The sequence below is a fragment of the Tiliqua scincoides genome, chromosome 2 (genome assembly GCF_035046505.1).
Source record: "Tiliqua scincoides isolate rTilSci1 chromosome 2, rTilSci1.hap2, whole genome shotgun sequence".
Classification (NCBI taxonomy): domain Eukaryota; kingdom Metazoa; phylum Chordata; class Lepidosauria; order Squamata; family Scincidae; genus Tiliqua; species Tiliqua scincoides.
In genome coordinates this window covers 14,104,343-14,129,394 of record NC_089822.1, presented here as the reverse complement: position 1 = coordinate 14,129,394, position 25,052 = coordinate 14,104,343, and the positions used below count along the sequence as shown (strand labels likewise).

At 40.7% G+C, this 25,052-nt stretch overlaps 1 protein-coding gene across 1 annotated transcript in view; it reads left to right on the top strand.

Annotated features, from left to right (window-relative positions):
- The window catches only part of MTMR12 (myotubularin related protein 12), a 49,166-nt gene that overhangs the window by 8,994 nt on the left and 15,120 nt on the right, over positions 1 to 25,052 (top strand). The window contains exons 2-10 of the mRNA XM_066616893.1: positions 7,066 to 7,120; positions 9,038 to 9,174; positions 11,004 to 11,076; positions 11,602 to 11,732; positions 16,806 to 16,899; positions 18,984 to 19,107; positions 20,908 to 20,983; positions 22,293 to 22,399; positions 24,664 to 24,788. Coding sequence (XP_066472990.1) covers positions 7,066 to 7,120; positions 9,038 to 9,174; positions 11,004 to 11,076; positions 11,602 to 11,732; positions 16,806 to 16,899; positions 18,984 to 19,107; positions 20,908 to 20,983; positions 22,293 to 22,399; positions 24,664 to 24,788 — 922 coding nt within the window. The remainder of the gene's footprint in view (positions 1 to 7,065; positions 7,121 to 9,037; positions 9,175 to 11,003; positions 11,077 to 11,601; positions 11,733 to 16,805; positions 16,900 to 18,983; positions 19,108 to 20,907; positions 20,984 to 22,292; positions 22,400 to 24,663; positions 24,789 to 25,052) is intronic.

The window sequence follows — 25,052 nt, the reverse complement described above, 5'->3', positions numbered from 1 at the left end:
TAAGGTGTTCTGATTTCTGTAAATCAGCCATGGGAATTTCCTCCTTGCCTTTTACAAGTTTAGCACGAGAGGCATGGGTCAGTTAGCAGTAATAAGCTTGTTTAGTTGAGTTTCTTACAGTTTTGCCATACAGCTACCACAATCAGGATTCTGCTCTGGCTATCTTAAAGTGTTCTCTGAGCTTGTCTTGGGTGATTTCAACACACTTAGGTGAGACTTAGCCAGGCAAATTTCTTTGGGTGGGGAGAGAAGAATATTATCTTCAGGCAGGTAGGATATTTTGGATTATCCACAAATGATCAGTGGCCAGGTAACTGGGTGCATTTCCTGCATTCTTTATGTCCTTTTAATGTCTTCACTGTATACCACATGTTCATGGTCTGGATCAGGGTGTCAAACATAAGGCCAGCAAGCCAGAAGTTGTCCCCAGAAGCAATTTATCTGGCCCCTGCTATAACTGACCTCTCCCAGAGTGTTAATTGAGCTTTCTCATATCTTGAAATTATGAATAAGATTTGCAAATTTTTCTTCTGTCATTTGCAGCTAATGTGTTTCTGTGCGAAAGGAAAGTGCTTGTTTCTGGCCATCATCTGCTTAATGATGTCACTTTCAGCCCTCAGCAGGCACCATGAATGCTAGTTGTCCCACTATATGAAACGAGTTTGACACCCCGGTCTGAATAAAGGTTGCCTGTATTGCAGATGCAAAACAAAAAACATTGAATGGGAAGAAATATCAAGGAAACAATTTTAGGTATACCAAATGTCACCTCTTTCAGCAGTTGCCATTAGCAATTGGTGCTGCATCTAGAGCAGGGCTTTCCAAACCCTGACCTGCATGCTGGATCTGGGGTTTGCAAAAAAACCCTTCCCCCCTGAGCAGTTCTGCACCCCTATGCCAGGATCAGCTTAAAAGGAACACAGCGCCATGGCAGAACAGTAAGTGCCACTCAGGACAGGGAGGACTTTTCCGGGACACAGTGGTTTCCAGTTTGGAGGCCTCTGAAGGGAGAGAAGCATTCCAGGACCTGAGACTTAACATCTAGCTCTAGGCAGAGCTGTAGAGATGCCATCGCCACCATATTTAGGACTGAGCTGGTTCCCCTCGCCCTCCTTTTAAAATAGGTTTTATGTTTGCAATGTAATTTTGAGTTAGTCTGACATCTTCTGTTCCCCAAACAATTTTTTTATATTATGAGCCTTTCGGGAACAGGATTTTAACAAGGTGCTCTGAAACTGTGGGATAGACATTGTATGAATGCAGAAGCATCTCTAGGGTTTGTGTCACCCAGTACAAGTATTCATTGTGTCACCCCCATGATGAACCTCCCCCCGTACCAAATCATACAAAATAAATTTCAGTATCATACACACCACCTAAATGCATTGGTGTCACTAGGGTTGGTGTAACCCTTTAACTTTATTTATATATTTATTTTAATATATAATAGTACAGGTCGCCCAACAAATCAGCAACCATCCAAAAACCAGTGGCCAACTTGATGACACTCACAACTGAATAAGAGTTCTAGTATTAGCTCTGAAACATGGAAATGAGAGTTGACTCATTATAACACCTTATTGGTTCCCTGCTGTGTCATAATAACAATCTCATTAGCTCTTGGAACAATCAGTCTCATTGGTCAGTTTTGAGTTGAGGAAATCCACTTTTTGTAACACAAGGCAGTTATGATTTCATTTTCTGGTGTTTTGGCTATAACTTTTGATAGAATACAGATACTTCTGCATGGAATTCTGCATCAAATGATATATAACACAGGTTCTCACACATTTAGCACCAGGATCCACTTTTTAGAATGAGTATCTATCAAGACCCTCTGGAAATGATGTCGTGACTGGCAGTGACATCATTAAACAGGAAAATCTTTTACAATCCTAGGCTGCAATCCTACTCACACTTACCAGGAGTAAGTCCCATTAACTATCATTGTTAATAGAATATGCATAGTAGCTTGTTAAAAGTACAAGTCTGTAACTTTTCCCCTAGTGCAGTCCATGTACCCCTAGTACCATGGTAGCATCAAGTCTAATACATTAAAAATAAAATATTGAAATGAATGGGAACCCACCTGAAATTGGTTCACAACCCATCTAGTAGGTCTCAATCTACAGTTTGAGAAACATTACTATATAACATGATGGTATCATTCAGTAATACCAACTTTTAAAATTTTTTGCCAGTAGTGCTGTCATCTCCCCCCCCTCCCCAGAGAGCATCACTCAGTGTGGTCAACATCCCTGCAGCGATGCCAGTGCATGAAAGGAAAAAAAAGGAAAATACAGCAAACACACACCTATAAGTTGATCTCACAGATAACCCGAGGGCAGGTTTTGAGCCAAAAATAATAGAATTTTCAATGACCCTCATATAAATCGGGATAAGAACAGCCCCACTGGATCAGGGCATAGGCCCATCTAGTCCAGCTTCCTGTATCTCACAGCAGCCCACCAAATGCCCCAGGGAGCACACCAGATAACAAGAGACCTCATCCTGGTGCCCTCCCTTGCATCTGGCCTTCTGACATAGCCCATTTCTAAAATCAGGAGGTTGCGCATACTCATCATGGCTTGTAACCCGTAATGGATTTTTCCTCCAGAAACTTGTCCAATCCCCTTTTAAAGGCATCCAGGCCAGATGCCATCACCACATCCTGTGGCAAGGAGTTCCACAGACCAACCACACGCTGAGTAAAGAAATATTTTCTTTTGTCTATTCTAACTCTCCCAACACTCAATTTTAGTGGATGTCCCCTGGTTCTGGTGTTATGTGAGAGTGTAAAGAGCATCTCCCTATCCGCTCTGTCCATCCACTGCATAATTTTGTATGTCTCAATCATGTCCCCCCTCAGCCGTCTCTTTTCTAGGCTGAAGAGGTCCAAATGCTGTAGCCTTTCCTCGTAAGGAAGGTGCCCCAGCCCCGTAATCATCTTAGTCGCTTTCTTTTGCACCTTTTCCATTTCCACTTCCACTATGTCTTTTTTGAGATGCAGTGACCAGAACTGGACACAATACTCCAGGTGTGGCCTTACCATAGATTTTTATAAAATCATAGTGTACTACCCTTAGCTCCTGTACTACCCTACCATTTCCTTACAGCTCAGATTGGTAGTTCCAGGAATTGCGAAGTTTAGAGAGAATATTGCTGAGCTGTAGATGGTTTTTTTGGTAAATAGGAAATGTACTGCAGTGTACCTAACGAGTCTGGCTATCTTGCCCCAGTGGTTCTCAGACTGTGGGTCCAGGACCTACCAATGAGTCACAGCCCAATTTTTGGTGGTTCACGAAACTGACAGGGCAGATTATGCATGTGTGTCAAGCATTAGACAAGCCGCTACATGGGGGCGAGGAGTACTGCTGCAAGGGCAGCCACACCCTTTGGCATTTATAAATCAGGCAGAGACTTCTAGGGCCTATAATAATATACCACCAGTATTTATATACTATCTTTTGTTTGTCATCGGATTTCTCCTCCAACTTTAATTCAAGGCAGTTTATACCGGCAGGCTTTTCTAAACTCCTATAGGGATTTTTACAATACAGTAAGTTCTACTATTTCATAGAACACCTTCATTTCAGATCAATTCCTTCTCAGTCTGTGGTGTTTCTGGCTGCATTCACCTCCCATGCTTAGCTGGTGGCAACTCTTCTTCACCAGGGTAGTTAGAGATCTCTGAATCCAGCGTGAGGGAGGGGAGCCCAGCCCAGCCCGCAGCACATGTCTCTGAGGGAGGGAGGGCTGGTTGGCCAGCCAGCCAGCCAGGCAGGCAGGCAGGCAGCAGCAGCAGCAGCACATGCCGCCCTAGCTAGCGAGGAAGGGCGGTTAGGTAGGCAGGCAGCCATGCGGGTGAGTGGGCAGTCAAGCAGGAGCACATACTGCCCAAGCAAACGAGGGAGGGAAGGAGGGAGGGCAAGGGGGCAGGCGGCAGGCAGGTGTATGTGTGTGAAAGTGTGGAAGATCCCCCTTCTATTTGTGTGTGTGAATGGGATCATAAACTGGCATGAAGATCTCCTCCCCCCCCCCTTATTAGTGTGAATGGAATCATAAACTGGATTGAATTCCTTCATTCATTTTCCTTCTCTAATACATTCATTTATGTAAATTTATTCAAATTTGAAATGTAAATTCTTTTTTTTCCGGCCCCCGACACAGTGTCAGAGAGATGTTGTGGCCTTCTTGCCAAAAACTTTGAGCACCCCTGCTTTAGCCTAAAGCTGTATGCCTTTATTAACCTTGATTTCCTTTCAGTATCTAAGAGCTGAAAGATGAATGTCACTTTCAGTTTTTGCAAAAACTAAAGGAATTGTCTGACTGGAAACAGAAATAAAAATGTCAGTTTCAGGTAAAATGTAATGAAGCAGCTGCAACAGACTAAGCTTTTATGAGCAATAAGGCAGTGGCTCTTGAACTGATGGGTCATGGCCAACCAAGAGAATTGGAAGAAGGCCATTCCCCCTTAAATTGTCTCAGAAATTAGTGCCCTGATTGCACCAAGGACTTTTTACCTTTCTTGGGTTGGGGGTCATGCTGGCTTCCAGGAGGGTTTCAGCCCCCTTTGCCGGTGTCCCTGCTGCTGAAAATAGCTCTGATCTGAGTATTTTCAGCAGCAGAGAGGACCTGCAAAGGGGGCTATGACTGTCCTGGAGGCCAGCATGACCCCCCAAGTAAGGTATAAAGCCCCTTGCTCCCTTCACCACACTGATAGCTGCAGCACCGTTGCTGGCTCTCGCCTCCGCTAAGATTTACAGCTTTCTCAACGCCCTTGTAGGAGTTTGAGAAATGCTGCAATAAGGGGATGCAAGAACCTTGCTGGATCAGACCAAGGAGCCATCTAGTCCAGCACTGTGGTGGTCAGTGTCCAGCCAGATGCTTCTGGGAAGCCCCTGAGCAGAACCTGAAGGCCTCTTCTCTCCCCTCCCAGTTGGTAACTGAGCAGATTCAAACCTCTAAACTTTTTAAAAGTTAAAAAAGTTATATTTATGACCCCGTTAATTCCATCTTAGTCTCAGACTTTGAAGGAAGGAATTGGTTTGCAACTATCTTGACCATGTGAAGCTGCTGCATCTTCCACAATAGACAAGTACAGTTTGCTTTAAAAAAATAAAAATTAAAAAAACCTTATTGGGAATTCTTTAGGTTTCCTAATGTCTGAGGAAACTGGAAGATTCCCATATCTGCATGTGTACCCTTTCATTACAAGGTCATGAGAAATATTTAAACTGTCTAGCTCTTGATATGTAGTCTCACTGGTCACTAAACTAGCATTTGTTAGATAATTATTTAAACAGCTGCAATCCATACACACTGAAATTGGAAGGAGGCCTGCGTTTGACTTCAGTGTTGCATGGACTGCATTCTTTATGACTTTGTTGATACATTATCTGTACTAATCTGGCTCGTCCTCTTAGGTCATCAGAGAAGGTCTTTTTACAAGTGCCACCACCTAGGGAAGTACATGGGGCGGCGGCTAGAAATAGGACCTTCTCAGTAGTGGCACCAATGCTATGGAATTCCCTTCCCCTTGACTTAAGAATGGCTCTTGAGACTTTTCGGGGAGGCCTGAAGACCCTTCTGTTTAAACAAGCCTTCTGAGTTCTCAGCCTTTTAAACATCTTTTCAACATCTTTTAATTTTTTACAGGCCTGATTCTTTTATGACTTGCTGCTCTATGCTCTTTTTACCTTTTTACTACTTTTTATCTGACTACTGTTTTTATGATATGTGTTAATATGCTTTTATCTGTTTTTAAATTATGTTTTTAATCTGTTTTAACCTGTTGTAAGCTGCCTTGAGTCCCTTCGGGGAGAAAGGCGGGGTAAAAATAAAGTTGTTGTTATTATTACTACTACTACTACTACTACTACTACTACTACTACTACTACTACTAATTTGGTTATATAGGAACTGTCTAATGTGTAACCCTGTCCCTTTTTATTTAAAAGCTTCTTCTCTGTCTTTTTTTAAATGCTCAAAGTGGTATACATCAAAATTACAATACTACATAATAAAAATTAAATAAAAATTTTGATAAACTAAAATATTTTATTCAAAGGATTTTATACCATGCCTTTGTTCTGGTGAGGGAAATCAAAGTGACTTACAGAGTTTAAAACAATTAAAGCTATAAAAGCAAGACATACCACAATGGATCATGTAAAAGCAGTTAATTACATTTGATTTAAATGTCAGTCTCTCATGTTGGATATCAAATGCCATTTTGAATAAAAAGGTCTTAAGGCCTTAAGAAGTTTATTTAGAACTTAATTTAGAATTTATTAATTTAAGATGAGCTGACATGGGTAGATGGTTGATAATAGCCAGATAACTGTGTGGCTTTTTGAGATTCTTGTATTTAACAGTTCATAGTACAAGTCATAACTCATTTTTATTTATTTTTTATTTACTTACAACAGCTTACATTATTGCTTTTTTGTGATTTTTCAGATAAGGTCCAAAAAATATTTACTAGGCTGTTCGCCTACTTAGCTGGGATCTCAAGTTACTGTATAACTTTATATACTATTACTTTAACAACTAGAACAACTTTAACAACTGGGCAGGAGGTCTGGTCTAGAGGGTAGAGCCTCCATTTGCCTGAAGATTAACATCCACAAGGTCGCCAGTTCGAGGCCACCGGCACCGTGCGACCTTGAAGCAGCTGGCAAGCTGCAGCTGAGCTGTTCCATCTGCTCAGAGCGTGGGAGGATGGAGGCCAGAATGTTAAACCAGATCGGAGTGTAACAGCTTGAATGTGGTGGTTCTTGAAAGAGAGAACCTTCTTTCAATTTGTAAAAATCCCTGCGTGGATTTAATAAGCCTGCCTGTGTAAACCGCCTTGAATAAAGTCTTGAATAAAGACCAAGAAAGGCGGTATACAAATACTGTATATTATTATTATATTATTATTAGAGCTTTATTTTTTGCCTAGTATATAAAACTTTGAACCTGCTAAAGTAATAAAATATTTTAAAGCATGCTTTCATTACTTGGAACACAGAGCTCTATTACATTTATGTGAAAAATGTAAATGTTGCTTTCATTGTTTAGGAGGTACACTTAAAAGAACCCATAGAAAAAGAATTGGATCCTCACTTGTTACCAGGTAAGTTAAGAAAATCGTTTAGAGCAGTGGTTCTCACACATTTAGCACCGGGACCCACTTCTTTAGAATGAGAATCTGTCAGGATCCACTGGAAGTGATGTCATGATCAGAAGTTACATCATCAAGCAGGAAACTGTTAGCAATCCTAGGCTGCAATCCTACCCACACTTACCCAGGAGTCAGTACCATTTACTGTCATTGTTAAAAAATATACATAGTAGCTTGTTAAAAGTATAGTTCTGTAATATTTCCCCAAATGCAGTCACATATCATGGCAGCATCAAGTGTAATATATTAAAAATAAAATATTGAAATGGATGGGGACCCACCTGAAATTGGCTCGCGACCTACTGAGTGGGTCCTGACCCACAGTTTGAGAAACACTGGTTTAGAGCATGATTTCTCAAACTGTGGGTTGCGACCCACTTGGTGGGTTGTAATCTGATCGTTGGTGGATTGTGAAGCTTTAACTGATAAGCTGATAGCTGAGAAGGCAAATGCATGGAGCCCTATGGGAAGTAAAACTGAGCCATGTTGCATGTTTACTTGTGAGTAGGCAAACTTGCTTTAGTCCATTGGAAAGGGCAGGCTGAGAGAATTCAATGACACCATAATGGTCCCAATCGAATGAATGTAGCCCCCCAAAAACACTCGAGAAGGTCCCTCCCTCCAAGCTGACAGATGTCTTGAGATTTATAGAAACTAAGCTACGTTGTTGCATTTACTTGTGAGTAAGCAAATGTGCCTTGGCTTGTGATCAGGGCAGGCAAAGAGGAATGCAAGGCCACCAGAATGGTCCTGTTTTGATAAAAGTGGAGCTCAACAAATCCTCCAGAAGGCAGTGTCCGCCATAAAAAGAATAAAATAGAGACTTGCACCAGTGAATTTTTTTCTTTTTAGACTTGTAAAGCTAGGTGGGTCCTGATAGTGATATGGTTTAAATAAAAGAACTTAAATTGAACTGGGCACTGGGCAGGAATGAAAATCTTACTGATTTTGTGTATTGGGGGGGGGGGGAGTTGTTATTCCAGACAGGCTACAAAGAAAATTCACTTAAACAGGGCTGGCTTCTCATTTAATTTTTTGATTTTAATTATTTATAATTTATTTTACTTGGCTTGATGATGTCACTTCCATCCATATCACTTCCTGGACAGATTGTCATTATTAAAAGTGGGTCCCAATATTTGAGATTTACTGATTTAGAGCATTGTATGTTGTGGTTGCTGTGTCTTATGTTGCTTAGTGTTGCATTTATGAGAGGCAGCGAGCCTTGGACAAGTGTGAATTAACTGCTTTTTGACATCCTTGCTGCTGCTTCTAGAGGGCAGATAGTATTGTACTTGGTAAATGAGAGGTACAGTTCTAGTCCAGAATTCAGCCATTCATTATGTTTTTTTGCTCCTTCTAAGAACTCTTCTTGGGTTACGGGGCTCCTATCAAACAAAGTTACAACATAAACAGATAAACATGAAATATTTATTTTTGTTTTTCAGTTTGTGACCCCCTTGAAATGTGCTACAGCACCCGAGGGGGCCATATGGCTTCCATTGAGAATGGCTGGAGTAGATAAATTGTGAAGAGCCTTCTTAGAATATATTTTGTACTTGCTTTTAGACCAAGGTTAATTGTGCCAAGGGGTTTAATTCTGAAATTTAATTTTAATACCACTAGGAAATCTAGGAAACAAAAATCTTTTTGTTTAATAAGAAACAAAAATCTTTTTGTTTAATAAAAGTAGCACTAATTCTTTTAATAATATCAGTAACAAAGGCCTATTTTGAATCCTTGTGTAGCTATTCTGTATGTTTTTGCATCTACTGTTAAATGTAACTAATGAAAGCACTTAAGGCTCTGAATGCAAGAACCTCCATTTTTCACTGAACTACACTGTGTAATAATGTTAACTTCAATTAGGTGAGCTGCTGCTTTGTGAAGCAAACATGGTTTTGAAATATGTACAAGATGATGGATCAAATCGTGGCACTTGCGGGAAACTTATTTGCACGAACTTCAAGATTTCGTTCCTTGGTGATGAATCTACTTTTGATGATGTAAGAAATAAACTTTTTTTCATCTTGTGAGCATATCCGTTACTTAGTGACTGGGTATTTCATCTCTATGCTGCTGAGCTGTGTAGTGAACATTATCCTTATGGATAGAATCTTGACAAAGGGTATTGAGTTGGTCAGCTGTGTTATAACTAGTTGAAATGAGTTAAGGTGATTGTCAAAATTAAGCTTTCCTATTCACTACAGTCGCTCCAAGAGGATAGTTTTGCATTTTGTCCAAGGAGCTCCACTCTCAGCTAAGCTTTTATTTATTAGGACAGGGATGTAAACATAAGACCAGTGGACCACATGCGGCCTCCGAAAGCAGTTTCTCTGGACCCCACTATAATTGGGCTCTCTCAGTGTAATAATTGAGCTCTCTCATGTGTTGAAATTATGAACAGGATTTGCACAAATCACTGGTTTGTGATGGGGTAGAGGTGTGGATGAGGCAATAAGCTTAAGGTAGCTAGGAACCTGAAACTAGTTTTAAGCAAAATGTTGCAAATAAATGAACCAATTGCCAAACACAGAATGAACTGAAACTGCAACCTTCCCATTTTTGTCTGCAGCCAATCCTCATTGGGCACTGGGGACCTACTTATAAACATCGGTAGCATGGGGCTGCATATTTATAACAGAATTCCTTGCAAAGCGTTATTCTGTTCCATTTTGAATGGAGACTGTAATAGAGGGAACACGCACTTATGTCTTACTTTTTCAAAGATTGGCTCCCAAAGCTGCTCACAATTAAAATAGGGGTAGATGGCAGTGGGAGGGTGGGGTGGTATGCAATGCAATCTCTTATGGTTCATGGCAACCAGAAGGTGGACTTGGATTGATGGTGAAGATGCCTTCTGCTTTCTTCTGGTAGTTGGTCACATTGATGCTTGCAGAAACCATATGTTGGCAGTTGGCAGTTGCGATACAAGGACATCTGCAAGAGGGATCTGAAGGCCTTAGGAGTGGACCTCAACAAGTGGGAAACCCTGGCATGGAGGCAGGCTGTGCAGCATGTCCTTTCCCAGTTTGAAGAGACACTTGGCCAACAGTCTGAGGCAAAGAGGCAAAGAAAGAAGGCCCATAGCCAGGGAGACAGACCAGGGACAGACTGCACTTGCTCCCAGTGTGGAAGGGATTGTCACTCCTGAATTGGCCTTTTCAGCCACACTAGACGCTGTTCCAGAACCACCTTTCAGAGCGCGATACCATAGTCTTTTGAGACTGAAGGTTGCCTACTAACTATGTTGGCAGTAAAGATGAGGCCTAATCAACTGTTTTTTTCCAAACACCTTGAAATGTCAGTCCTGAAGCACAACTAGATCCATTAGTTGTCTTCAGAACATTCATATTATTCAAGCCTGTAGAGACTTTTTAATGTGTTTAATTAAAATCTGCAGAATGCAGTTCACAATAAAACCACTATAAAATTAACACTCAAAGAAAAGACAATTGCAGCAGTATAAAACCACCATACAGGTAAAATTAATGTAATGGCAAAAAGTTCAGTTGGCAATAAAAGTAATGTTCACAAATACAAGACTAAACTCCAGGCAGGTCAGGTTCTTTCTTAGAGAGTGCTTATAGGAGACAATGTCACAAATTGGAGCTCTGAAAGTTGGAAAAGCATTATTTCATCCTCAATATAGTTCATCCTCAATATTTAGTTTTATTGATTTTATCTGCCCAATTTGCTGGTTAGTTCTGCAAACTAAAAGAAGTAGATTTATTGAATAAATTTTGCATAATACCCAATACAGATGTAGTGAATAAAGAGTCATGTTTAAGTGCTTATTAAAAGAACTTCTGGTAAGAGGCATGTCTTCTTTCAGGAGCCACAATTTCAGAATAAAATTATTGGGGAAAATGACATCACTCTTCAATGCGTAGACCAACTTTATGGAGGTAGGTTGGCTAACTTGTTGCAACTTAATGATCACTAAAGCGTTGTTTCACTTGATCCTAATCTACAATGGTATTAGGTAACAGACTTTTAATTTTCATACATGGTAAAGGTTACCATGTTGGAATAAGTGCTTCATACTGTTCCTTCCTCCGCACTGAAACTGGTAACCAGCCTGAGGCATGAAAGAAATCAAATGATGTCTTCCCAGCCTTGTTAGTATATCTGAATCTACAGATTTAGATCCTGGAAAGACTTGCTTTGGAACAAGATGTGGGGGAAATCCTCAAATTGTATCGTGCAAGGTTGCTTAAAAGTATAAAAGCATGAAAGTTGGCATGGTTTATATGAGGCTTTGGGGTGGGATCTTTTTGGCTGCATCTACAGTCACTATAATTCTCACTTGAATTATTGGGACAAGAATAACTGGAGGTTGGTAGATTTCTCTGTTCAGATTCATGTGATGTGTAAGATACTGGTTGCCTGAAAAGATGCTGAACAACTTTATTTATTTATTTTTTTTGTAGTTTATGATGAGAAAAAGAAATCTATATATGGTCAACTGAGAAAATATCCAGAGAAAATGATAATCTACTGCAAAGATCTTAGAGTGTTTCATTTCTGTTTGAGGTACACCAAGGAAGAAGAAGTAAAAAGGGTAATTGTAGTCTTGTTTTTCCCTTTTTTACAAAAATATTGTTCTTTAAATGATATCTCTCCTTTCTCTCCAAATGTAGAGCTCAAGGTAGCATACAAAGAAACAGTAAAATGCAAAAATTGGAACAAAATAAAGTCAAAATAGCAAAAATCATAAAGAAAAGTGCAATAAAAACATTTTAAAAATACAGCCACTTCATTCAGGAATGATCTTTTATGAATGGGGTGTCTAATGTCCTTTTGCCTGAGGAACAGGAGGAACAGACTGTTGATGAAAGATGGGGTGCCTTTTTTTCATACAGTGCTAAGCTGGGGACAGCAAACAACATTTGCAGGAGACATTAGTAAGGGGAAGGGTTGCTTAATGATTCTGTGGGAAATGCCCTCAAAAATGTTTGTTTAATTTCTCTTTTCCTCCTCCTACGCCTGTTTCTCTGCTCAAACTGGATGTAAGCCCAACTGAGAGGGGAAAAAATGGGAGGGGGTTGGCATTTGTAGGGGTGAGTGAGTGAGCTCTAGTGAGGATGATCACACCATTTGCCAATTCTCCATTGTTAATGGGGAATGTGAGAGTGGAAAGCACTCAGCAAACATGAGAAACTGAGTTTGAGGTGTCCCCTAAGCTCTGTTGTCAAATTTTCTGAACATGGGGATGTTCCATAGCAGATTACTACTGGGAGAAGAAATTATTCTAAACTTCAGTTGTTGATGTCATATTTTGTGTACTATTATTGTGTACTGGGGCTGCCCTTGAAGACGGTTCGGAAACTGCAATTAGTGCAGAATGTGACGGCCAATGTGGTTACTGGAGGTAGGCTGTTTGACTCTGTTGGACTGCTTCTCCAGTGGCTACACTGGCTGCCCATTCGTTTCTGGGCCCAATTCAAGGTGCTGGTTTTGACCTTTAAAGCCCTGTACTGTTCTGGGTCAGGGTATCTTAGAGATCGCCAACTCCCATACAATGCAGCTCCATCCTCTTAGTTCATCAGAGAAGTCCTTTTTACAAGTGCTGCCACCCAGGGAGGTACATGGGGCAGCGGCAAGAAATAGGGCCTTCTCAGTAGTGGCACCAACACTTTGAATTCCGTCCCCCTTGATTTACGAACTGCTCCCTCTCTTGAAACTTTCCGGCGAGACCTGGACATTCTTTTTAGACAAGCCTTCTGAGTTCTTGGCCTTTTTAACATCTGGTTATAAACCTGGGTCCTTTTTATATGCCGCTGTTTTCTCTTTTACACTTTTCATCTGATTGCTGTTTTTAAGATATCTGTTTATTAATATGTTTTATCTTATTTTTTAAATTGTTTTTAATTTATGCTTTTAATCATTGTTGTAAGCCACCTTGGGTTCCTTCTGGGAGTAAGGCAGGGTATAAATAAAGTAAATAATAATAATAATTGGATTTGTAAAAATCATGGGACTTGTTAAAATCAGATATTCTGGGCCGAAGTGTTGTGCCTCCGCACTGGATGCTGAGTGCAAGCTGTACAGCTTGTGGAAAAGTACTTCCCTCTCAAATGTGCATATTATGGAAGAATACTTCAGCAAGAATTTTTTTTCCATCTTATTGCTGTTACTACAGTGTAATGTGGCTGTCATGGATATGTACATATTAGGCCTTGGTTAGCATGTGAAGCCTGAACCAAACTAAGTCAGTAACGGAGAAGTGGCTCGCAGTTCCTAGCTGCAAGAATGTGAGTAAACAAACAAACAGATTGTTGTCTCTCCTTTGCTGTCCAGAAAGGACAGGCAACAAGAATTACAACCCATTGGAATGTTAGCACCTCTGCAGACAGAAAGGCACCTTATCAAGCTGATGGTGCAGCTGTGGATCTCCAGTTGGGAGGGGTAAGAACTAAGAGGGCTAGCAACCAGACCCACTCCGAGAAGGTTCTGTCCTCAAAAGTTTCTGATTGGACAGTCTAAATAAGTGTGAAGTCACCTCAGCACTCTTAGCATAAGAAGTATAAGAATGAGTGCCCCAAGGGGTGTGCGTGCTCCTTCTTGGGCAGAGTTTTTGGGTGCAACATCTTGCACGCAGTGAGCTCCATTGTCCACCATGGGCATCTGGCCTCACAGGTAGCCTGGAGCTAAAAGATCTACAAGAGAAGCTGACCCAGGTGAGAGATAGGTATTAATAGAGATAGCCAGCTAACTTTATTATTGCTGATATGTTTCCTAGATGTTCATGCATCTAGCATTTGTAATTGTTCATGTTCATGCCTCTGCCTTATGTAACCTCATGTACTTAATAAACTAAAATCTCTTTTACCAAGTTGTTTCATTGTCTGTTGGGGACAAAGGTTCAGAATCCTGCCTAGCCGTTCAGCAAGCTACCGAGTACTCATTGAGGTCTAGTAACTTGAGGACTGAAGCTTTAATTGGAGAAAGCGCTCAGTGCCTGCAAGGGATAGAATTAAGCCTAGAGGGTCTCAGTGTCCCTAGACTGAGGCACCGGCACATACAGAGTGGTGGCAGTACTACTGGACAGGGGGGCCTTGAGGGCTTTATCGTTCAAGAACCAAGAACTCTGAGCACCCCAAACGCCCCTAAGTTTGCGACAGTGGTATACAGTTAGTATTTGATTTCTTTGGGGTTCAACTTGAGCCCATTCACACATCAGTCTCCTGAAGAGGAGTTTGGTGTGAAGTCTACTGTTCCCTGTACTACCATTTTCAGCAGAATGTACAGTGTGTTACGGGTGGGGATCAATCATAGTGTTTCTCTTGAAGGCAGAAGCAAGTATTGTGAGTAAATAGTCAGCTTTCTTTGCTGCCTTGCTCTGCATTGGCTGCGTCCACACTTATGACAGCTGCTGTTCCATGAGTTGACACATGGACAAACTGTTTCACTGCCTTCCTTACTTTGAGCCATAAGGCTCATATTGCAGACTTGGGCCAATTCTACTTTCTAGTTTGCAGAACCTATAGTGTGCCTGGTCTGGACATCTTACCTGTGAACCAGGATGTGAAGCAATTGGTATGATCGTCCAAAAGCAATGTGCTAGTTTGCCACAAGTTCCTACCTATCAAACCTTGGGTTGGCTATGGCTTCATTTAAAACATCAGTGAAGTACAGAAGCAGAATTCCGGACTTTCTTTTGGTATAGTGCATTGGTTTTCATCCAGTGGTATGAATGCAACTGGTGTTACCTCACAGTTTGGCAGGTGGTGCTTGTCCCTGAAGATTATTTTAGGTGTGAGTGAAGGGCTGTCACTGATTATAATGTTACATTGCCTGGCCTAACTCTACCAGAAGTGAAAATAGCTGGTATAGCAGCATTCCAGAAAAAAAGAGCCGTTGTGTTGCAATGTAGACCCATCCCTCCAAAGGAGATGCAGATTGAATCAGGAGAAAATGAGTGTAGGTTGAAGGAGAGACTAGGAGACAGCAGCAACTGGAGAGGCTTTTCTCCTGCCTTGGAAGCTATTGCACGCTGCCCATTTCTATGCACCTCTGCCCTTGGAGGCAGAGTATCCACAGAGAAGTGGTATTCACAAAGATCAGTTGAGAAGCCCTAGTCTAGTAATAGACATAACAGTGGAATTTTCTATTGCTACAGGCATGCAGGTGTGTTGTGACTTGAACTGGTCAGTGAAGACCAATGGAACTGGAAATAAATTATAGGACAGCATGGGGACTTACACCTGAAAGCAGCAGAGCTATGCAAGGGGGACAAATATGAGCAGAATCCTATCAATTTTTAGTTTAAAAACACCCTCTTTGGAACTGCTCACTCACCTAAGTAGATGTGTTGCTGAAGGGTAGCAGAGCTCTGGCACGTCTTTTACAGAAGGAGCACTGATGACACCAGCAGGAGTGCTCAGATTAAATTTTTTCCTAGCTAAAAAGAAGCATCAAGTGGCAAACTGAGAATTTGCTCAGGGGCACATGTTAAATGCCTAGACCAGGGATCGCCAAACTATGACCCAGGGGCCATAAGATTTTATCTGGTCCGCAGCAACTTGTTTTTTGTCAAAGCATTTGCTAATGTTTGATGTTATTACTCATTATATATAATTTCTCCGTTTAAGCATGGCTTTGTTTCTTTATAATGGTAATATATTTTTTGTTATGAATCATATCATATGCTGATTACAAAAAATCCAAATAAAACATTCATTCATTTAAATTTCATTCATTCATTTGTAAACCTGATTTTTTCAGTTCACAAGAAGTGTAAAATACATGATGTGGCCCTCGTACTGAAATGTTTGGATTCCCCTGGTCTAGACCAGTGATTTTCAACACTTTCATCTCGCATTGCACTGACAAAGCGCTAAAATCGTCAAGGCACATCGTCAATTTTTTTACAATTGACAAGGCACACCACAATGCTGGTGGGGGGCTCACATCCTCTACAGGCCCTATTAATAAACAACTCTTCCTCAAACTCCCCAGTACACTTGTGGACATTTTGCAGCACACCAGTGTGCCACAGCACACTGGTTGAAAATCACTGGTCTCTAGACTGTCATCTATGCCTGCAAGTCAGTATATTACATTAAGGCTGTAGTACTGTGCAAATTTATCTGGGAATAAGTCCTGTTGAACACAGTGGGGTTACTCCTAAGAAAATATGCCTAGGCTACCACACTAATATATCTTGTATATTTATCTGGGACCATTTGTTTTAAACTTTTGCAACTGTCCCCAAGAGTTTGAGATAAAATGGACTAGATCTTGAAATTGAAGTACAATAAAATCCAAAGTAGAAAAAAGTGGCAGATGAAAACACTAATGAAGAAATTTAAAGTTGATTTTGTGTTGTATAGTATTAATAGGACAAGGCTGGATAGGTGTCATGACAAGCCCCTACACTTCCAAATTTACCACTAGTATTCCTACAGTCTGTCCATGAGAAGCTGCTCATTCTGATGAAGGGGTGACAAGGAGAGGACATAAAGAGAGTTTCAAAACTGCGTAGAAGTTTAGGCTACACCTGCCATTTCAAAGATAACATGTGACCTAACATAGATGGCAGAATGGGTGCCAGCCTTGCGATGCTTCTAGTTAAACTCTTCCAGCCAGTCTGTCTCCTGGCTTATGAATGTATTTATCAATCCTTTCTTAGATCGTCAGTGGCATAGTTCATCAAACACAGACTCCTAAGCTATTTAAACGCTTGTTTCTGTTCTCTTATGCAACAGCGGCACCAAATTGTTCAGGTAAGCATATGCAATGTGTCTTGCTATTTCATAATACAGTATGATTAAGAATCATGGAATATCTATTGTGTGTTCCAACAGCTTGCTTTTAATTCTGCCTGATAGATGTAGGTGTACAAAAGACCCTGACCTCCTGAATTTCAGCAACCCTGCTGTAAACTTTAGCAACGTAGTGTCTTGGTCATCTGTATTCTCTTGCCAAGTAGCAAGGAAGATTTGCCACAGTGATCATCAGCTGTTCAGCTGGACCCCCTTTGACTTCTAGCCCTTGATTTAGGTGGAGCTTATGTATATGGAGAGAGTCAAATGGTAGGGGGAGGAACCCATAGAAAAACTTAGCTAGATGTACAGCTATTCTTTGTGCATATAAGCCGTGTCCATAATATAAGCCAATACCAAGTGAGTTGCACTTTAATCTTCGCGCACGCACGCACACACACACACACACACACACACTTAGCATATTTCAAGGAATTAAGTGCGAAGACATTCTGGAAAATAAACTTGCATATCGGAGACTTTGAGGCCAAGAGTTTCTAGTCAAAGGACAATTGGAGACTGCATAGCACAGAATCCAAAGCATGTGCAAAGTTGTCACAAATACCAAATCCACTCCTGTTTGTTGCATTTAGGTGAGCCAAACACCTGCCTCCTAAAATCCGGTTTTAACTACACCTTCTCCTTTAAATTGTACGTGTCACTACTTTGTTTTGCCTGTATAGAGAGAGTGTACACCCAAAGCTGATGCATCTTGAGGCACTTCAAAGACTAACAAATGGATTGTAACAGTCAGTTTTTAGGAACTGCAGTTCATGTCATCAGGTGTATGAAGTGAAATCTTCAGTACTGTTGTTAGGGTGCATCTGATAGAAATAAACTTTAGTTCCTAAAAACTTACATGGAATACATTTGTTAGGGCGCTGTCCTAACCGACTTTCCAGCAGTGGCCTAGCTGCAATGCAGCCCCAAGATAAGGGAACAAACATCCCTTACCTTGAGGAGGCACCCTTGACTGCCTCCCCACTGCCGGATGCAGTGCACACCACATTGGTGCAGCTATGTCAGTGCTGGAAAGTTGGTTAGGATTGTGCTCTTAGTCTTTGAAATCCCTTGAGATTTTGTGTAAGCAAAAAATAACATTTTTAGTGTTGCGATAAGAACTGTTTGGCCTTATTGGCCATAGTCTTATGAAAACTTTCATTTCCTAACATTTTGCCCTCAACTATGATGGGTATTAGAGGTGAGAACCACATTTCTATTCAAAAACTTAATCCACCCAGGTGGTTGTTCCCCTCCCCCTTCATTGTCTTTTCTCTGACTCCAGTCCATGTGTGCATGCACACAACTTCTTTAGTTTTACTCAGTGATTCACTCTTGTTTCTCCTCCTGCCATGCATTTACCTATCCATTTCACAGGGCCCTTGGAAAGAATCGATTGGCAAATGAGTGGTGGCAACTAGTCCATTTGACTTCATCAATCCAGGACAATACTAGTTTTTTGTGTGTGTGTATCGAAGAACGATATACAAATTGCACTTGCACACACTAAGGTTTCTGCTGCTGCCTGAGAGTTATTCAACTCTGAAGCCGAGAGAATGCAAAAGAGCTGGAGCAGGGGAAGAAACTGATTGATTGGCTGACCTGGATTTTTGGAGTGCATATAAATGGACTAGACAAACACCAGTGTTCCTGCATTGGAAATGATTCCTTTTTCAGTTGAACCCAAGGCTAGTATTCAGAAAGGGGCTGGGATGGGAACCAACACAACATCAGTAGATATCACTACCTGTCCCTGGGACCAGGGCAGTAAGCAGCTGCCATATTGGTGGTAACAATGCTTGTGTTTGGATAGAAGGACTCATCTGTTAGGATTCTAATGACAGCCAAACCTTTTTCCTCTATTGGACAACTTCCCACATAATATTTTGTGCATACCTCTTGGAATGCTAATTCCGGCCTTTAGATAGCAGAATTTCATGTAGGTAATCTTAGAAGGATAGATCCACTAGAAAGCTTATTTCAAATGCATGGCCTTGATACTTCTTCAAGAAAATGATTCTTATCTAACAAGTTTCCTTTAACAGAATTAAAGAATCAAATGGTGATGTTTGATTCGATTAAGGACTGGCGCCAAGAGTTGGAACGGACTAAAGGAAATCTGAAATTCAAAGCTGTGAGTGTCAACGAAAGCTACAAAGTCTCTAAAAAGTAAGAATGTGTTCCTGTATCACTTTGATAGTAAAAATAGTTAATTACTGGAGCAGTGTGGTAAACCTATTACATGCATGTCAAAGCTGACATGCCAGTGTTCAGTAACACCCAACTGAGTCTGTTTTATTCATATTTCATTTCTGTAGCTATTTGATGTTTCTTTTTATAATAGAAGCACACATGTTTGAACTGTGTTTTTAAAAAATATTTAAAGAATTGTTTCTCTTTTGTTTGGGGCATTTGTGACGCACCAGTAGAGTCAAGTTAGTCATTTTCGAAATTTGACATGCCAAACCCAAAAGGCTCGCCATCGCTATACTAGATGTTGTTATAGAAATCTATATATTTGGCTCCTGTTTGTGAACAAAACAAATTAGAGTAGAAATCTTATGATTTGGCTTAATTTTTTCAAAATCAATTGACAGTTTTGCCCTGGTAGACTGTTTGCACAGAAGCCTGCATAAATCATTTCCAAAGTTACAATTTTTTTCTGAAATACAGTAGTATTTCAGTATTCTTGAAATACAAACTACCAATTCATATACAAAACAATATCCATAAAAAGCAAAAGTTCATATATGATTTATTAGAACGTTTTACCTTGATGTGTAAAGGAAACAGTAGTTTTTTGTTTGTTTTTTTTGCCAGTAGACTAAATGCTCCTTTAGTGTATTGAGAGATAGTTTGAAAACAAGAGCTATCTTTGGGAAAGCTTTTGACATTGAGCTGTAGCCTCACCACAGAAGCCTAGTTTTTAGCTCATTGCTTCCAGTCTTGTTTAAAATTTGTTGCTATTAGTCTATACTTTCGTTTCCTAAGCTGAGTTTTTTTAATGGATATTTTATGTTCCTGGATATTTTATGCAGTCCCTTATATCCCTTTTCTAGTTGAATATACTATGTACTTGCCTACATAATGCTTCTGTAGGTCAATTGTTCACTTGTATAAAGGCAGGGATGGGATTGTATAGAATTTAAATGTTCATGAGAGACACAATACCTGTCAAGTTCAGCTTGGTTACAGTATTCTTTTGGTGGCAAGTGTCTAGAAACCCCAGATGCTGCTTTTCTACTAGAGAGAAATGGAAGCACAGTTTGCAAGGGATATTTAACTTTTTCTTGCAGACAAACATGTACCTAGTGGGGGGAGGAGCAGAGGCAGAATTGGTTGCAGAGAAAAAACTGGGAAAGGGTTAAGCACATCTGCTGTTTGTTCACTGCAAATTTGCTGAGGGGTGTGTGTGTGTGTGTGTGTGTGTGTAAAGAATAGCTATTCGCTACTAATCAGAATTCTTGGGCATGCTGGTGTTGAATTGGTCCTGTGTTATTTCTAGTGTCTCTTCATTGTGCAGGCAAAACATTCCAGAATGTTGAAAATAGTTTTCAGAAGTAGCAAATGGAATTTCTGTCTTGCTCTGCATCAGTGCCCTGCTATTTCATAAATCTACTATAGTTCTTTGAATACTGTGTTCACTCTAGCACCGTAATATGCATCTCTCCACTGTGGTTTTTCTAAAGTAAAGTAGATGAAAGTGCAACATTTTCCCATCTTTTAAAATTATACAGGGTGACCCAAAAGTAGGTGGACAGTAGGTGGAATAAATGTTATCATTTACTGTTCACCTACTTTTGGGTCACCCTGTACATATACGTATGAAAAGTCACACTGCTGAGACTGGAGAGGAACTAGTATACTGAGGGTGAAAATCTGTTTAAAATCCAAAGATCCCTGGACCTTTGGAATCATACCAATGCAAATTATGCTTGGTTTTTCATTGCAAACTCCTCTGCTTTGTAGGTTGCCAACATACTTCATAGTTCCCATGGCTGTCTCTGAAGAGAGCATTTTACAGTATCAAGGAAGAGGAATTCCAGTGAGTAGAAGTCAACTGCTGAGTTTTACCTGTAATCAAGATATACTGATTTTTTTCAGAAGGTGCATTTAGATTTTGACAACAGTTTGTAAAGCATGTGAGTAATATATCAGTTTGGTGCAATTACAGAATAGAGGTTATATACTGTAGGAGACAATCTAAGTAAAGCGCATTGGTTCATTTTATCCATGGTTTGAAGGACTGTAAACAAGCCTTGATCTCCCATGCCACTTTCTCCTTGTGCATGCTCAGATCCCCTCCCCACCTCACTTTCTCGTTTGTCTATAGCTGTGTTCATCTTCAAAACAAGAACTGGAAATCCTGTTTTGAACTGCGTTTCCAGCTCTGCTTTTGAAGACCAACCACGGCTTACTTACTAGAGATACTTCAGTAAGCCATTGTGTTTCAGCCAGTCGAATACATCTAGTGGCCTGAATGAAACTAATTATCTGTACCCCTTTCAGTCTGGCTTTAGGCCAAGCTTCAGGTCAGCAGCAGTACTTGGTTGCCCTGATGGATGATCTGTACTGAGGACTTGACAGGCGAGTGCTTCCCTGTTGACCTGCTGGACTTCTCAGGGGCTTAATACAATAAACCATTGTGTCCTTCTTGGCTGGTTGGCCAGGTTGGTTCAGCTGTGGTTCTGATCCTTCACATAGAAATATCCTGATGATGGTAAAATACAGCATTTGTTGAGTGATGTTTCCAGCAATGTAACTGAGAGGGTGGTGGTTTATTTACAGCAAATGGTGTCAAAAAGAATTAAGAGATAACACCTAACTGGCAGTATATCTTTATGAAGTAAATATTCTGAAGCTCCTTGATCATCATATAGCCTTTCTATCAATATTAATTACCTCAGGTCCATGTCTGTTGCTGCTGTTGTATCTGTATTATATGCCAATAAAGGTCTGTCTGAGTTTGAGTTTGATCCTTCACATTCCAGAAGGTGTTAGGGTGACATCATATGGGTGTCCTGGCTTTTGGTCTGCAGCCTGCCACTGGATTCTGTTCTGGGATCATCTGACTTTTGTGGAGTTTCCATCTGCATACTGATGATAACAGGGTTCCTGCTAAGCTGTACAGCTACGCAGCTTGAAGCAGAGCTCTGTGCAGCACAGAGCTTGGCAACCCAGAAGTTTGGCAATGATGTGTGACAGTATCACTGAGCATCCAGAGATGGCATTGCAACAACCATGACACCATACAGCAATGCATAGTTACTCTTAACATTTTGCAGCATGGTGCAATATTGTAACAAATGTGTCTCAAGTACAACTGACTGCTTATCTGTAAATCTGTGTTGCAGATTTGGTGTTGGTCTTGCCATAACGGTGCTGCTCTTCTTAAAATGTCTGCTTTGCCCAAAGAACAAGATGACGGCACTTTACAAATGCAGAAAATCTTCTTGGATGGGTCAGTAGCCACTGCTTATCCCTAACACTTGAAAAAGTGGTTGGGACCCTCCTTTCACTTGTGCTTTATTTGCATGGTAATTTGAAAGAACAGTTAAGTGAGCTTCGGCTCATTGTGCTGCTACCTTAAAGAAGGTGCTGTGAGCAATACATAGCATGTACTTTCTTAATAGTGTTTGACTTTATCTCAGACAACAGCTTGTGGCTTGCCATACGTTTTTACACTGTAACACAAAAATTGTTTGTTGAATTTGTAATGTTTCTTATGCAATTCAGAAGCACTGATTCCAGTGGTAACCTTGATTTCTTTATACCCCAACTTAATTATCTTAAATTTTGTGTTTTTATCTATCCCAGTGGTTCCCGAACGTTTAGCACCGGGACCCACTTTTTAGAATAAGAATCTGTCAGGATCCACCAGAAGTGATGTCATGACCAGAAGTGACATCATCAAGCAGGAAAACTTTTAACAATCCTAGGTTGCAATCCTAAAATTGCAGTCCACACTTACCCAGCAGTATGTCCCATCATTGTTAAAAGCATATACATAGTAGCCTGTTGAAAGTACAGATCCGTGACATTTCCCCAAATGCAGTCACATACCATGGTGGCATCAAGTCTAATATATTTAAAATAAAATTTTGAAATGAATCACCTGAAATTGACTAGCAGCCCACCTAGTCGTGTGGAGGATCTGCAGATCGCATGGGCCGGTGAAACCATATGAGCAGGTCTGAAGAGGGCCAAAATAAGGTGGAGTGGCATGTTCAAGATTCTGTACACAAAATTGGCACATTGAGTGCTATGGGTTGGCCACCCCTGATCTAGTGTGTGCTGGATAAAAAGCAGTGGGCTGGTTTCCTCCCTTATTAAAGCACCATAGTGGAATGTCTCCTCACCCCCCCCCCCCCCAGAAGCAGGGAGCATCTGACTGCAAATAGCTACCAGGGTTATAAGCAGGGTCTGTGTATACTTGGTCTTCAAAATGAGTTTTCTAAGCTGCTTTGGGAAACTATTCTAACTGTATTAGTTCATTTTATTATACCTGTGGCTCTTGCTTTTTGTAATGGTACAACTTCACCATCTACTACTCACACACTCAGCTATATTGGTATTTCAGGAAGACAGTTTTATTAAAAATAAGATCAGAGGCTTCTTCTCCCCCTCCCCCTCTCCCTATAGTAATAGGGTAACTCTTCAGTCTTTGCACTGAATGCATAATCTTTGCATTATGTCAACTTTGGTACTAATTTAACTGAGCACTCTGTGGCCAGACATGCAGAAAAGGAAAGGCAAGCATATGCCTTAAATGACAGTATTCTGAAAAAGCTGTAGCCATGCGGTAGTATTGTTGAAGGCCCACCTAAAAGGAAATTCTAGATATTTGGCTGCTAGTTACAACCAAGAAGTACCTCTTTGAACTTTAATACAAATTTTAATGAAAAAGATTAGGATTGAAGATGCAGATAGTTCCATCATCATTGCTTTCGAATAAAGCAAAACTGTGCCACCGCCCTCCCCTCACAGTGGTCATGAGGCACCAGCTTCCTAAGGAGAAGGAAGAAGATAAGGGAAAATAGTTTGGTGTGGACTGGTGTAACATTGTGCATTATAATCGATGTGAGGGAGGGAGGTACTCCTTGGAGACTGAAAGCAGGATAAAAATTAATAACTGTTCAGATACATCTGGGGTCCTGTGTGCCGGGGTCCAAAAGAGGCTACTCAGACCTAACTGTATATAGTGAATGCAATATTGGCATGGGTTGTTTCCGTTTGCATTTTAGCAAGAACTTGACTGTAGAGAAATGAAGGAACAGTGACTAGAAGTAGAGCAATTCTGTAGGGATCTGAGAAGTAGGGAGATTATTTGTCTCCTATCTATTGAAAGCATGAACTAGGCAAGTACGTGGTGCCTTGGCACTTGGGAGAAATTGAATATTGTGGTGTGCGTGTGAGAAGGGCAGTACGAGGGCCTGGAACTCTATTAAAGGAGAGATCTTCAGGTTGCTATAACAGCTATTGATAGGCAGTTCTGTACTAAGGGCAGTTAAAACAATGGTGTTCCTCGCCTCACTAACACTTTCGAAAACTTTCAAAAACAGAGGTGCAAAGCTCTATGTAAGAGCCTGAAGGTGGTTTCCAATTTGGAATCTCCCTAAGTTTCAAGGTGCTTGAAAATGGTAAGCCTATACAATGTTTTGCAATGTGTTAAATAGCCTTTAACTTCTAATTGGAAGACTTGATGATGTGTTCTGTTCTGTTCAGAATATACAGGACAATAGACAAGCCTCCTTATGAAGCCCTGAAAATTGATGACCTTTCAAGCAGCCTTCCATCTGTGCAAGATATTCAGATTGCATACACTCGATTTAAGCAGCTGTTCCTAATAGGTAAGTGAAAACTACATAAAAAATACTGAATTCCTTAAGCAAGTATTTTGTCTAGGGGACAATCTCAATATTTGCAAAATATCTCTAGAGCAGTGGTTCTCAAACTGCTGGGTCGTGACTGCTTTAAGGGGCGGGGGAAAGGGAGGGAGGCAGTGATGCAATCTCCAGGATCACGTTGCTAAGGGGGGCAAGGGGAAGTGCTTGTATCTTACTTGGACAGATGTAGGGCTGCAGCAGGCTGCAGGAGGTGTGGGGAGCCCTGCG